The following is a 14,428-nucleotide window of genomic DNA, read 5'->3' on the forward strand; positions in this document are numbered from 1 at the left end:
CTAAAAAGCTCAATTAAACTTTATCTTTGAGTGCCTAAAGCTTTCATGTAGACTATGATAGATTAGGATGCTCACCAAATGGTCTAGATCTTTAAAGATAAGATCCTTTAATTATGACCCTGTTTGGTGTGTCTTTATGTTCAGATGGTAATCTTTTTAGACTCTTCTGTTAAAGAAAAGGCACGAGAAGCCTGATTCAAACTTATTTCGTAAAGTTAGAAATAGAGTTTTTCATCTTGTTGGTCTTCTCAAGTCTTGTCTTTGTGCAGGTGCAGAAAGATGTGCCTCCTGTCAACTGGTTTGTGTGTTGTCTAAATCTTTATACAAGGTTTTTAAAACTGATCTAGGGAACGAACTGGCCAGGGGTTTGGTTTTTGGGTTGAATGGTTTGACCATTCAAATCAGACGATCGACCCGTTCTGGCAAAAAATTAAAAAAAAAGGTCAAAACTGTTGAATGGTTCAAACAGTTTAATTGCCCGGGTCAGAGGTTTGCTGACCAAATCAAATGTTTTTTTTGGCCAAAATCCGATTTTAGCAAAAAAGGGATCATTCACCTGACCGGTTTTGGTTTTTCCGATCCGACGATTTGATCCAGTCCGGTTTTGAAAACCATACTTTATATAAAAGCTCACCGGCTATCAGATCGGTACCTATATCTTTTGGTCATTTAAACTGTTGGAAGATATTCCTAACAAAGACTTGACAAAGGACACCTAATAGTTTATAGTCAGTTACTCTTGGCCCATTATAGGCCGGCCGTTAAGGGCCGAACTTGGGTTTGTTCTAATTTCTTTGATATTGGCCTTAGGTAGAATTTACTTGGACGTGCCCAAGACTGTCTCCGCTCACTCCTGGACTCCTGGTCCACAAGCATCTTTCAATTTTGACCATAGAAGAAGGAATAATTTATGGGAATAATATTTGTAAAACTCACATTTATTCTAAACAATGTGGACGATGAAATGTGGCTGGTTTGACAATTCAAACCAGCTTTGGTTCTACCAAATCTTTTCACGGGGACTTGTTGATTGTACGGTAAGGAATCAACGACAACGTGGGCCGATTATATATCATAAAAATCATGACACAATAATATTTCATTTAATAAAAATAATGAATATACATGTAACTTAATAAAAAGGCTGGCACCCCAACAAGCACAACCGCCCTTTAACTCTATCCATCCATAATCTATATCCATTAATAATAACAAGAGAATAAAAAATACAAAAAAAATGAGAAAAAAAAAAAGTGATCCCCTTCACAACAAGTTCTTAATTCTTATAAGCTATAGCCGCCTGCCCAAGACAAAGATATAATTAAAGAAAAGAAGGTTTAACACTCAACAACCCCCCCGAACGCTTTCTCAAAAAAACCCAAAAGCCATCTCTGTGTTTTATGATTTTATCAAATTTCTGGAGCTGTCTTTGGTGGGGATTAGGTTGTGAAACAGTGGCTCCCACCACCCACATAGCAAAGATCAATCTTTTTCCATTCTTCGCTTTCAACGCTCGTTTTATATTCATAATACATCGACGTCGTATTTCAGAGGGCATGTCAAGCATATAAAGTCCAATCCAACCTGAGCAGCTGAGCTTTCTATTTTGCCGATTCTCTCTTTCTCTGGCCTCTCTATCGTATGTTCTTATTGGGTTCTTGCTCAAAGAAAGAAACCCAGTAATAAAACTAGATGGAGTTCTTGTATAACCAGCTTGCCAAGTCTTCATACAAAGAGTCCCTAAAAGTTCTAGAGGCTGATATACAACATGCCAACGCTTTGTGAGTTTTAATCGCTTTTCTTTCTCTTGCTGCTTACTCTGTTTCTGTCTTTCTTTCCTTTCGTTTATTTCTTTTCAATCTGTATCCTCCAAGCGTATCTATTATTTCCTTTATCTATGCTTTTGAGGGCAATTCTGTGCTTCGGTAATTCATGACCGAAAAAGAAGGCAAGAGATATAGCAACATGGAGTTCGATGGGTTTTTGGTCTGTAATGTCTGTTTTTTGATGTTATGTACTTGCCACAGTTCAGGGGAAAAATAAATTGGCACCAATTAGGGATTCTTCGTGCTCTAAGGTTTTTTTGGGTCTATGTGTAGGTCTGCGTTCTTTCATCTTACTCATATATCCGGGGGCTTCTAGATTCTTTTTTTTTTTTTTTTTTTTGGATAATTAGAGACCCTGATGATTGAAGAACTTCATCTTGGATGGACTCCCGCTTTTTTTTTTTTTTTGCGTTATGTTAATTTGTTATCTTCAAAGGAAATACCCATCTTGGAATTTAGGCGTGCATGTATTGTGAGTTTGTCTGCTCTTCCATTTTCGATGCATCTTCTTCGGTGGGGGTGTGACATTTTATTTTCTGCAGCTGATGAGCTGTTGGCGCTTGCGTAAAGGAAATACCCACTGATTCCAGCAAGCATAGATTGAAAAAAAAAATCCGAAATTCCTTCACGAAGTATATTCTTGGATGTTTCGTTCCATCAAATTGTGACGATAAAGATAGTTGTGGCCAACTCCAGCCAAATTGACTTGTATGAACGGGTTCTGTGTTTGCAGGGCAGCTTCAATTCCGAGAGCCAAGGGTGGTGCATGTCTTCAATTGAAATTGGCTTACAGTCACTTGACGCCCCTTATTCTGCTTTTGCTTCAATGGATGGATTGTTCCTGTACCTGTTTACTCCCAAGATATCTAAACCTTTTTCATATACTTGTATACAAGGTTGGTTTCTTTTCCATATACTTGTATACAAGGTTGATTTCTTTCCTTTTCTTTTCCATGGAATGTTAAAACAATAGTTCATAAAGTTAAGTTGTTCATGTTTTTCCCCCGCAAGTTAAGTTATTCATGTTTTGTGTTTTTATAATGATTAAACAGGTTTATGCGGATGGACGACCCAAAATTGCTTCATACGGAAGGAAGGCAACAATTAGGGAATTTTATGGTCTGTAAACCGCCCACATGTTTTCTTTTTCTGATGTCTTAATAATTCTACTTAGCTGCCCTTTATTTATCTTTTTTTTTCCCCTCTTTTCAAAGAAGATAACTGAAATTTGTTATTACTTTTTCATGCCTAACTAAAATCCATTTGCAGCCGTTATATTGCCATCTCTCCAACAACTCCATGGTAAATCAGTGGAGTTAGGCATAACTCAAGAAAAGAGCCGTAGGATGGAGGTGATTGGAAGGAATTTGGATGAGAGGAAGAAGCTCTCCGATGTGGACTTGGAAAGAGAAGATGAATGTGGGATTTGCATGGAACCATGTACCAAGGTGCTCCTGCCTAGTTGTTGCCATGCAATGTGTATTAACTGCTACCATGACTGGTAAGTATAATATCCCTCTTTCAATTTTCTATTTCAAGTGATCCATTAAAAAAATTCCATCTCAAATGGTTTATTAAGATATTGAAATTAAGGAGTAAAACTTTGTTGACGCTTTTGTTTTTTGTAAAAATTCACAGGAATACAAGATCGGAATCCTGCCCTTTTTGCCGGGGTAGCATAAAGAGAGTTAAATCAGGAGACTTGTGGGTGCTAACAAGTAGTGGTGATGTCGCTGACGCAGAGACTGTAGCCAAAGAGGATCTGTTACGCTTCTACCTCTATATCAATAAGCTGCCAAAAGATATCCCAGACACCCTTTTCTTAGTGCATTATGAGTACTTAATCTGATCAAAAGGAGATTATAAGTGCAATGTACAGGAACTCTTGATCTGATCGGAAGAATTTGGGAAGAATGATGTACAGAAAATGAAAAGCCGACCTTACAATGTGAAGAGTCTGGTGAGGGAAAATCTCTTAGTTTCTTACATGGAATTTTCCCAAGCAACTTTATACTTGTTTAGAATAGTACAAAGCCTCATTTAAGGGGTTCAAATAAAAGTAAATGAATATCAAGTATCTTATGAAGCTTAAATTCAGCTTGTTTGTTCTTCTTACTTGAATTTGTATGCAAAGTACTTAGAGGTATCGAAGGCTGTGATGCCCCATTGTATATTCTATGTGAAGCTCACCTGTAGCATAGTGATTTATAACTCAAAACCTGCTTTCTTTTAACTTTCTGGAATGACCATTTATGAGAATGGTACTGGTGGAAGTGCAACACATGTATGGCCTGTCTAAACTAGGCTGACATGTGATAAGATGCTTCATCTGAAGTGGTAATTTACATTTCGCTTTCATGTGCTGGGATATGGTAATTTGCTATATGTGTGTATATGTATCGATATGCCTATATTATCCTTGTCATCATCATAATCTAAGCCTAGGCTGACATGTGATAAGATGCTTCATCTGAAGTGGTATACAGTTTTTTCCCTTCTCATCTTGCTACTTCAAAAGAAAACAAAAGTTAATTACTTTTTTCTTTCATGTGCTGGGATATGTTAATTTGCTATATATGTGTGTATGTATTGATATGCCTATATTATCCTTGTCGTCATCATTTAAGCCTTGTCCCAACTATATAGACATCATAGACATGTTCCCATACTTTTATCTGTCTACACATACAATCTATAAACATATCTTTGGTGTGTAGTCTTTCCTTAGATCCTCAAACTCTTTGGAATTGGTTTTCATGCAGACATGAGAAAACAGGCTTCTGCAGCTATATAGAAGTATACAATTGAACTGAATAAATCCTTTCTCAACTACTTGGGGTTAGGAGCAGTTAATCCTGTTTTGCCATTCTATTCCATCAAGTTCTTGTCTCAGTTAACGTATGGGTCCTCAGATGTTTCCTCAGTACATTCTTTTTGATAAAAGGTTAACTTTATTTGAAATAAGAAAGGTACATGAGGAAATGTTTCCTCAGTACATCAACCCACAAGTGTTTTAGTCTCCTCCAACCTCTCCTTTGGAGTCTCAAGTTACAAGGGGTCCTTTTACTGCTCTTTGAAGGTTGATGGCAGAATATGCATCTTATGCTCAAATTACTCGTGAGGTGATACAATGCCTCTCCTGCCTCTTTAACCCTCAAGTTGTATCAGGTCTTCTTACTGCTGTTTGAAGGTCAATAGTAGAATATGTATCCTATGCTCAATTTACTAATGAGGTGACACAGTGCTCTCAAGATTCACCAACAAAGAATATAAAAATACAGCCAAATAATGTAAGACCAAGTAAATTGACAAATACATTGATATAATTATTAATTCCTTCTTAAGTTCCAAGAAATGGAACAAAGAACTAGAACACCTTTGCTGAGCTAATGTCTGACTAAATTATCCTTCTCACTGCAAGCAACATGCAACATCAATATTGAAGCTTCAGGACAACTTTTCAGGAACAAAGGAGAGGTGGTTAAAGCATTTTCTGGCCTTCTTGGAGAGGCAGAAGCAATAAAGGAAGAAACACTATCCTTGTTGCATAGACTTAGAATTGGCTATTCCCCAAACATGATGTAGAAGGAGACTCATAAGTGGCAATATGTTGGGCGAGAACAGCATCTGATAGCAGTCCTTGGGTAATGCAACACTATTTTAGAGAGGAAAGGTTGCTGGCTGATTGCATGAACATATCATCCAGCAGGATTCCTAAATCATCTAACTAATTAGCAGATGCTCTAGCCAGGAGAGGGGTTGATAGGGACTCTTTGTAATGGGAGATGGCCAGATGGGGTTTACTGGGTAACCAAACTTGAAAATCTATAAATTGTTAGCATGTCCATAACTATGTTTGGTTTCTGTACTCAGTTTTTCCTCTCATAAGGTCTGTACACTTGAGTGTTTTATTCTAGTAAAACACTTTGGTCCTGATAAAAAGAAAATTGTTGAAGCTTTTGGAGGTGGAGATTATAATTGGACTAGAAATACTTTTTCTGAGATTTTTCTTAACAGTTCAGAGTTTGGACATCCACCCAATAGAGGGGTATTGTCACGAGAATAAGGGTAGGAAACTTCTGGGGAAACTTTTGAGGTCTTTGGGCACCATTGAGTATGGTTTCTTGAAATATAGAAATAGTTATTATTTGGTTTATTGGGTGTCTTCATTGAGGTTTGAGTCCGAATTGTTTTGACCATTGTTAACTGATGCAGCTATATTCCTTCATTTCAAATAGGAAAGAGAAAATTGATCTATAGTACGATAATGTGATATGTTGACTTTCTCCCCATGCTGGTGTTTTATACTTATTTTTTCGCCTTCTTTTTATTTCTTACTTGCACATTGCACTTCTCCTTAAAAAGCAGCCATAAAGGAATATGAAGAAATGTTCAATGAATTATAGAAATTCCCCAAGCCAGCTTATCTAGGCTTGGGTGATGGAAATTTACTTGCTACATTATTGCAAATGGAACTTGGTGTCACTACCAATGAGTATAAAAGAAAGCAAATTTATACATAAAAGCTGGATGCGACTTTTGAGCATTCACAATTCTTTTACTCTTTGCCAGCAACGGTTGAGGAATCATAGATGCCATATTCCTATTGAGTGAATGAACAGTTGAAACATGTTGGAGGAAACAATAGTAATTGGTTGGATTACTAGTTGCTCTCTGGCAATATTAAATTTCACTACTAGTTCTCACCACAAAGAATTGTTGCCAGCGCACCATCAAGTGCTATCTAGGTAATAGTATGGTTTATAGATGCTTTGACAAGGGTTGCTCGGGCTTTTTGAAGAATGCACTCACTTTGCTCTTATGTGGTTGCTTTGTGCTGTTGTGCATAGGCAACATGTTCTGATGGGAAACCATGATACAATGCTTGTGTTTTCCCCCTTTTTAAATGCTCCTGTGTACACAACATATCATTTCCTGTAAAGACAAGGCAATGCAAGTGCTATTTAGCATGTATCCTGTAACGGAATAACATGTCTTCCTTCAGCCATAAATTATTCAGAACTTCATAACTTTTTGCTGTTTTGTCAGTCTGGGATATTTGATGTAACAGGGATTTTGTTTCATGTTATTTGATGTACTGATCTGTTAGATAAATGCCAAAGTTATGCTTTTCATATTTGTAGAATTTCTTTTGCAATCACTAATTCTTTATCTTCTTGTTCTTTTGCTACATCTTATATGGGAAATATTACATATACTAATGGTTGGTCAGAGCTCAGTTTGAAATTCTAAACCAGTAGCCCAGTTGCCGTTTTTTAACGATGGTTCACAAAGCTACCATATTTCCAATTTTCATCTTTGTGGACATTTATTTCTGATGGACTCTCAGAGAAGGGTAAAAGAAAGGCCTTTGATTGTACTAGTAACAGGAACGCATAGAAGGGGAGAAGATAAGTTACATATGAAAAGAAAAAGGGTCATATCATTGCCCTATTTCTTTTTCTTTTGCATTATTTAAGAAGACGTGCTATATCTGGGGTAAACTGGATGCAAAACTAACCTTTGGCATTTTTTTTTTGACATATAGTGGCCGTTCTCGGACTTCAACATGTCTTAGCTTGAGATTTTACCATTGAACCAAGCAATGGCCCCTTATTTTTTGCGTTATTCAAGCATCACCCAATTTAGCAACCAATATGGAGCTATTGGAATGAATCATGCGTGTTTTTCACATCTAAATTTGGATAAAACAAGATACCATCTCTGAACTGCAGCCATGAGCCCATGACATATAAAATTTAGCAAATTCCCAATTTTACAAGGCAATTAGGTAGGTGTTACCAGATACATCAAAAAAGGCTTTTCTGACATGGAGCTACATCTTGCTTGGACACTTGGACTTATCTAACTGCCTATTTAATCTGTAGTCCAGATACAAATGTAACTTGATGTTCAATCACTTGGCGTGGATAATTCCAGTCTGGCCCCTCACTGACAGTGTCTTTAGCTTTGCACCAGTTGGGATTCGACTCTTGGGTCTAAGCAGGTTATCTAGAAATAATTACGTTGGAAGCTTGTATCTAACGGTGCAAGTTTGTCGAGGCTGCAATCCATCTTTGTTCTTAACTGCTTTTCAGCTGTCGCCTTTCTTACATGACCTTGGGGATGCATCTGATAGTAAGTGAGAATATTTGCTGCAGATGCAAGTAATACTTACAAAGCTAAGCCTTCAAACTGAAGCTTAAAATGACGTGATACATGGTTAGAATCCTCATTGCCATAGAAGCTTGTATAGTAATGTGCTTGAACAGTTCTGTGATGGACTCATTTTTTATGTTTGGTGTCCAACATACTGTTCATATACTCACAGTTCATCAATGAAATGCTTCATACCGTTCAAATTTGACACGTCTTTCGGCTACACACAGCAATATGGAATCTGCGAAGACCAATCTGTATAAGTTATTAGCATTAGTGACATGTTATCATCTCCAGTAAGCAATTTAGACTTTAGATGACTAATTTTGTTTTTTTAAGTCGGGAAAAAAAACATAGCAGTTGGAACATCAAATCAGGCCTGAAGAGCATATTTAATTGAGTTCAGATGGGTTTCACAGAAATTTGCACGTGGTTCAGTTTTGCATCAATTTGGTTTATAATTAAGATTTGCACTTCTGCCTGATGCAAAACTTGCACCTTTTTTTTTTTTATCTCATTTGTACTTATTGGTTTATAGGTGTAAAATTTGCACCACCTTTCTCCTACCTTGGTTATTTCTTATATAAAGTGGTTATTTTACTTTCAATTTTACTTCTAACAAACAAAAACCAGAATTTGCACTGGATCCACTTTTGACTCGCATGAATTTATGATTTACCAGAAATTTTCACCGCAAACAAACGGAGTCAAAACAGCAAACACTAGAAAACGTGAAATGGGAGATGGGCTGAAGAAGACATCAAATACGTATGTATATGTTATTATCTAATGTTCCTTCTGTTAATGGGCAAACTACAAAGCTAACTACCATGAAGCTGCAGAGAACAAGTGACACGATCATGAAGATGATTTTTGTACCCCGCCCCCCCCCCCCCCCCCCCAAAAAAAAAAAAAAAAAAAAAAAATCATGAAGATGATTTAGTGATGAACAGGGCAACCCAAACAGCTTTTGCTAGGAACGCTGATACTACCAAGAACCAACTAAGATAAAACTAAGGTCAATTGCGATGAGTTCTGCGACTCATCAACACACTAAATGGAGGATGACTGTAGCTACGATGGAGGAATAAGTCAGCAGTGGCCTTGTACATGGCTTCCGTGAGGTGGACACCGTCCCAGTTGATGAACTGGGCAGGGTTTGAACAAGCTGCCGATGCAGCTGGTGAGCCACACGTAGCAAATGGAACGAAGTTGTAGGGGTCTCCGCCAGAACCACAGCAGGTCTTGAATGGCTCCTGGAATCCATACTTGTGATGGTTCTTGATAATCGCATGGTAGGCACTGAAATAATCTGCATAGGCGATGATGGCGTCTGGGTACTGCCTCCTGAGACCTTGCAGCTTGTCTTGGAGGGCGAAGTTGTGCATGGAGCTCAGCATGTTTATACTCCCCACGCACCCAACATCGTCTCTGTCGGTAAGGAGAGAGAATTCCATGGCCATTGATAGGCAGCCCGTCATGGGTAGACCCTGAACCACCACGTACTTTGCCCCCCTCTTCAGCAATTCCTGCCAACCAGCCAGCCAATCTATTCATTAAGCAGCTCAGACAGAGTAGTATTCGGATCAGACAGATTTAAGTGCTTTGGTCTTTGGGCCGCTGGATAAATCATAAATTTCACCAACTCTACTCGATCTGAATAGTTTAGTGGGTTCAGAAGCTTTTGCCCATGAACCATGAACACCACTATGTTCAATTTATTATTAAACATTGGATCGAAAAAATGTTAAAATTTAATGAGTAGTTCTGGAGCTTCAGACTGAAGCCAGTTTAAAAACAACGACATGATGAGTTGATCAGAAAGGAAGAAGTTTACGCCAGCGAACCTGTAAAAATCCAGTAATGCTGTTGATAGCTAGATCTTGAATCGTTGTTGGTGACACTGTGGATCCAACGAGGTAAGCGTAGTCGTTCACTCCGATCTCGCCCACCCAAAACAGAGCATCATCCAACGCTCTTCTGCACTCAGCTGATGATGACAATGTTGTTGTCCCTCCACATCCGTTGTCTTCCAAGAACTTGTTGAACCAAGTGAGCTGGGTGTGGAGAGACTGAGGGGTGCTATCAAGAGTGAGGTTGTTTATAACAAAGAAATCATGGTCAATCGCGGTAGACCCAGCAACTGCGAAATTGACGCCATGAGATGTATCAGCGTTCTGGTTGAGGTAGGGTGGTAAGTAGGGTAGAGAGAATGCTTCCGCTACGAAGTCAATGACGAGACGGCCATCAGAGTAGCGGTTTGTGGGTTGATGAAAGAAGGTGGTGCCATAGGGAGGGCTGGACACATACTCGAAATTGGTTGGGCCAGTAGACGAGTGTGTGTTTCCAGTATCGGTATACGAGTCACCAAAGGCATAGATTTTTCTGAAACCATTTCCTGTTGTGAGAGTACTAGAAGTTGATAAAGAAAAATCAGAAACAAGTGAGACGAGGAAGATGGCGACGGTGGTGAGGGTCGCCTGCAGGCAAGACAGAGACAGAAGAGTAGAGCAGGAGCAGGAGGCCATTGTTTGTGTTTTGATGTTCATGGGCTTATGAATTGTGGAGGTTCTTGCTATATTATTATATATGCATGAAAACAGAGCTTTCACATAGATGATCACAGACGTGTGTCCTTTTCTTTTTGGTCATCAACGACGCCTTTGTGGGGATGTCAGTTCATTAAGAACCTATACGGAAGAGCATTCAGTAACGTTGTCGATCTGGATATATTTCCGTGGAACCAGAAATCTTGCAATTAGATGGGAGGCGAGAGATTTAAATCCTGCAATTGATGGTTGGTTTGGTGACGCCCTCCCGCGGAGCAGAACAGACGTCTATCCTTGGACCTGGGTTAGTTTGATTGTACTGATAGATAGAACGTAAAAGCCATGAGAGTTACAGAGGTGGAGGAGGGAGGTGAGAGTTTTAAATTCGACGTTAATGCACTGGTTTGGCTTGTGGAGACTGGAGGGCCAGATCTCTTTTACTCATTTATTATCATTGCCACTCTCTCCTCTCTTCAGAGTCCACTGTTACAGAGTACAGCTACATACAATTGATGGGGATGACTCTGGAGAGGAAAAAACTTTTGCTTCCTCATCCTAAAAAAAGTGAAATGAGGAAATTCGAGACCCCACATATAAGGAAAGAACATTTACTGAGATCATGATCGCGGCATAAATAAGTGTTTCATGCGAAGTTCTGAATTTATTTTCCTTTACTCCCCGTATGTTGATTCTTTAAATGTCTGTTTGGTGGTTGGTTTGGATCTCCTTGACCTTAATGATCTCAGTGGGCTGCACTGTTGCAGTGGCTAGAAATGATATAATTCCTTTTTCAAAATAAGAGGGTTTCTACTTTCTACTGATTGCATTTTTGAACAGACCAGATGGATCATCGGTAATTTCTCTCTTGGTGAAGAGGGGAAATGATGACTATTCCCTGGCCACCACCTCTTCTGTTAATAATGTTCTTAGCTAGCCTCAAGGAAGGAAGCAATTTTCTCAGTAGTTAATAATAATTAATATGGGGATTTCAGGAATTACGTGCTTTATTTGGTATTAATGAATGACCACCATTTGTTGGGTGCTGCAGGTCGTAGATTTAGGTCATGTGGTCTGGCAGTGGAAGCAGAGCTGAATGCAATTCTTATGGCTCTACAGGACAGCCAAGGAGCAGGTATGGAGTTCTATTCCTGTTACTTTCTTTCAGTCGGGGAAAAGAGAAGAATATTCTTTGGTAAAGTCTACAGCCTATACATTTTTAGACAATGTTCTGTTTGAGGGCCTGAAAGGTTAAAATTTTGTAGATAGGAACCTTAATGGGCCAGCTCACTTGGTGGGTGGACCAACACATGAAGACTTTGTACAGCCAGGTCCAACCACCTGGACCTTTTTTTTTGGGGGTTCGGATGGCTAATGAAGTGACCCCATTTGTCAGGATCAGGGCAGTCTTAAATGGATTTCGGGTCGGTTGCTGGTTGAAATAAGCCATCACTAAATTAACCTGATTCGTTGGTATACAACATTGAAACATATGGGCTATTAAACAAAGTGATAAGAAATTAATATAGACTATAGAGCCTCCACGCCCCACCACCCACAAAGTCAGTAAATAAATATCACTTGAATGCAATTTCCACAGCTCAGGCTATATCTCTCTACTAAGCAAACCCAAATCTGAATGATAAAAAGTAAATATTTACAAAAGATAAAAGAAAAAAGAAAAAAAAATTAGAATTCATCACCATTGCTTTAGTGAAGTGCATGCAGAAAATCAGAATGAGTTAGATAGAAGCATAGTTTATATGAAGCCCACCCTCGATGATATGCTCGTCAGATCTGTTTAAGATCGTCGACGTTAATCTGAAAATGTTTTAGTGCTCAGGCCTAGAATCTGAGCAGGGTTGCCGTCTTTCTATAATAAAATCTTGCATATCCAAACGACCTATTTATGAAATTTAATATATTTTACCTATAGTTAAGTATTCTTCCATCGATTCAACGATGGAGCATCTTATTTATTAAAAGTAAAATACAACAAGCTTTAGGCGAGGGGCACTGCATTCTAATCTCGATTGCAATTTCTGACCCAATTCACTCACTTATAAGTTATAACCCATCTACCTATCGAGTGGATGTCTGGGTCGTATTTAGATGGATGGAGTGATGCGTTCCCATTGGGTTCCCTTCCTTATCTGTAGGTGGATTGGGTTGGGCCGCGATTTTTTTAAGTTTTTATTCATGTTATATTTAATGGGCTTGGGTAGTTACTGGTTAGTGGGTGGATTGATGTTCAACTTGGGAGCTAGAGACCCAACCAACCGAATCCACCCAACTTCCAGTCTGCCACTTCGCCACCTAATGAATCAATTTTTGGTGATGTATCAATTTTTTGTGCTAAGTATTTCGTCATTTGGTCTGCTTCCAAGTGGTCGATGATTCAGAGGCCGAAGTGAACTTTTGCTGGATGAGGACTTGGATGCCGAGCTGACCAGGCTGAACTGGGGGCAGATTAGGTGCCGAGTTAACTGGGCCAAGCTGGGCAGGTTAGGTGCCGAATTGACTGGGCCGAACTACGCAAATTAGGTGACGAGCTGACTGGGCCGAGCTAGGCAGGTGAGGTGACGAGCTGACCAGAGTGTCGAGCTGCCTATTAGGTGCCAAGCTGACCAGAGGGCCGAGCTGCCTATTAGTTGCCGAGCTGACCAGAGGGTCGAGCTACCTGGTGGCGAGCTGGATCGATTGTTGAGCTTCGTAGTTCTTTAGAGACCTGCAAGGAATCAATATAAGAGGACCCCGGGTGGCTAACCCGATGAGGTTGCTCTGATGCTTAAGTCAATACTCTCATAGTAGATTGCGAGCTAAAAATCACAAAGTATGATAGCTAGAATATGCTTACTTGCCCCCCCCCCATGCCATTGGGGTTGGTGCCTTTATATAGGCATTGTTTGACGTGGGCTTCACACATCGCATCCGAGATTTTTGAGAAGTCGTCTAAGTGGTCCGAGATTCCCTGAGGTAACCGCCGTGCACGTTGACCACCCTCCAGATCATTCGACACGTGGGCCAACTTCCAAGGATCGTGGGAGTGTTAGGATATGCATACTGAATTTGTCGATGAGCATGTCTCACAAGCCGCCAATTCGGCGCCTATGCCAGGCCGCCAGTTCAGTGCATGTGCCAGGCCGCCAGGTCGCTCTAGGGTCAGGCCGCCAAGTCGCACCTGGGCCAAATCGCCAGTTCGGCGCTTGTGCCAGGCCGCCAAGTCAGCGCCATGTCGAGACTGGGCCAAGCCGCCAGTTCGCGCCTGGGCTAGGTCGTCAGGTGGGACACCATCAATTTGGCTAAGGCAAGTTGTTGCCTAAGTGGTTTCAAGTGTCACGTATTTGTTTCGAGGTGCCATGTGACACCATATCATTGGAGGGCCAAATCCGCCCTCATCATTTGCCCCCCACTCTTGAGCTGAAAGTAACTCAGTGAAAGGAGTAGATTGCTCCTTTTGGCCTGAAATGACTAATTCGATGAGCTCATAAGCGTCAATTCAATTCCTTAGGCTCTGGGAGCGACTTGTAGTCCACTCTCCTTACCCTTGATTGTGCCCATGCCAAAGAGGCAACTAGGTCTTATGTGGTGCCGAAGTCTTTGCCAGTTCGACACTTTAGCCCTTAGGATCTGGGAGCGACTCGTAGTCCACTCTCCTTGATCTTTGATTTTGCCCATGTCGAAGAGGCGACTAGGTCTTATGTGGTGCCGAGGTCTTTTATCAACTCGACACCTTAGAGCTACGGCTGCGCTACATCAGCCTCCTTAGTGACGTCGGTTACCCACTCCTACAAGAAGCTACTAGGAGCTCGACCTACGGGGGCAGCACTACTGACTTTAGGTCACCAGCTTGCACGGGAGCGTTGGAAGGCTCGATTGGCAGGGGCGTCCATGTAG

General features: G+C 40.3%; 2 protein-coding genes across 6 annotated transcripts; one reads left to right on the forward strand and one right to left on the reverse strand.

Moving 5' to 3' along the window:
* The first annotated feature begins 1,314 nt into the window (after nucleotides 1-1,314).
* LOC148853652 (E3 ubiquitin-protein ligase AIRP2-like) lies at nucleotides 1,315-8,885 on the forward strand. 5 transcript variants are annotated; one of them, XR_016112870.1, is made up of 6 exons: nucleotides 1,435-1,781; nucleotides 2,560-2,722; nucleotides 2,879-2,945; nucleotides 3,096-3,327; nucleotides 3,465-3,786; nucleotides 8,668-8,885. XR_016112870.1 is itself a non-coding variant. In XM_088984323.1 (5 exons), the coding sequence occupies exons 1-5, from the start codon at nucleotides 1,693-1,695 to the stop codon at nucleotides 3,673-3,675; spliced, it is 762 nt and encodes a 253-aa protein (XP_088840449.1). In that variant the 5' UTR covers nucleotides 1,315-1,692; the 3' UTR covers nucleotides 3,676-3,919. The 5 variants fall into 5 exon arrangements, 2 of the variants coding, with proteins under 2 accessions (XP_088840449.1, XP_088840450.1); XR_016112869.1 differs by lacking the exon at nucleotides 8,668-8,885 and adding an exon at nucleotides 6,399-6,972; XR_016112871.1 differs by lacking the exon at nucleotides 8,668-8,885 and adding an exon at nucleotides 6,399-6,972 and having other exon boundaries at nucleotides 1,537-1,781; nucleotides 2,369-2,722.
* LOC148853653 (GDSL-like Lipase/Acylhydrolase superfamily protein) lies at nucleotides 8,742-10,666 on the reverse strand. The gene is made up of 2 exons (XM_088984322.1): nucleotides 9,833-10,666; nucleotides 8,742-9,514 (listed from the first exon to the last, which is right to left on the reverse strand). Exons 1-2 carry the CDS (start codon nucleotides 10,532-10,534, stop codon nucleotides 9,005-9,007), a joined length of 1,212 nt encoding a protein of 403 aa, XP_088840448.1. The 5' UTR covers nucleotides 10,535-10,666; the 3' UTR covers nucleotides 8,742-9,004.
* Nucleotides 10,667-14,428: the final 3,762 nt, after the last annotated feature.

Source organism: Nelumbo lutea, chromosome 4, assembly GCF_056320005.1.
Source record: "Nelumbo lutea isolate HS-2025 chromosome 4, American lotus-T2T, whole genome shotgun sequence".
Taxonomy (NCBI): domain Eukaryota; kingdom Viridiplantae; phylum Streptophyta; class Magnoliopsida; order Proteales; family Nelumbonaceae; genus Nelumbo; species Nelumbo lutea.

What these genes read in the sequence shown, in the direction of transcription:
- LOC148853652 (XM_088984323.1), top strand. Translation starts at nt 1,693, where the DNA reads ATGGAGTTCTTGTATAACCAGCTTGCCAAGTCTTCATACAAAGAGTCC. An exon ending in TTCATATACTTGTATACAAG is followed by an intron (nt 2,723 to 2,878) that starts GTTGGTTTCTTT and finishes ATGATTAAACAG; the next exon opens with GTTTATGCGGATGGACGACC. An exon ending in ATTAACTGCTACCATGACTG is followed by an intron (nt 3,328 to 3,464) that starts GTAAGTATAATA and finishes AAAAATTCACAG; the next exon opens with GAATACAAGATCGGAATCCT.
- LOC148853653 (XM_088984322.1), bottom strand. Translation starts at nt 10,534, where the DNA reads ATGAACATCAAAACACAAACAATGGCCTCCTGCTCCTGCTCTACTCTT. An exon ending in GCATTACTGGATTTTTACAG is followed by an intron (nt 9,515 to 9,832) that starts GTTCGCTGGCGT and finishes GCTGGTTGGCAG; the next exon opens with GAATTGCTGAAGAGGGGGGC.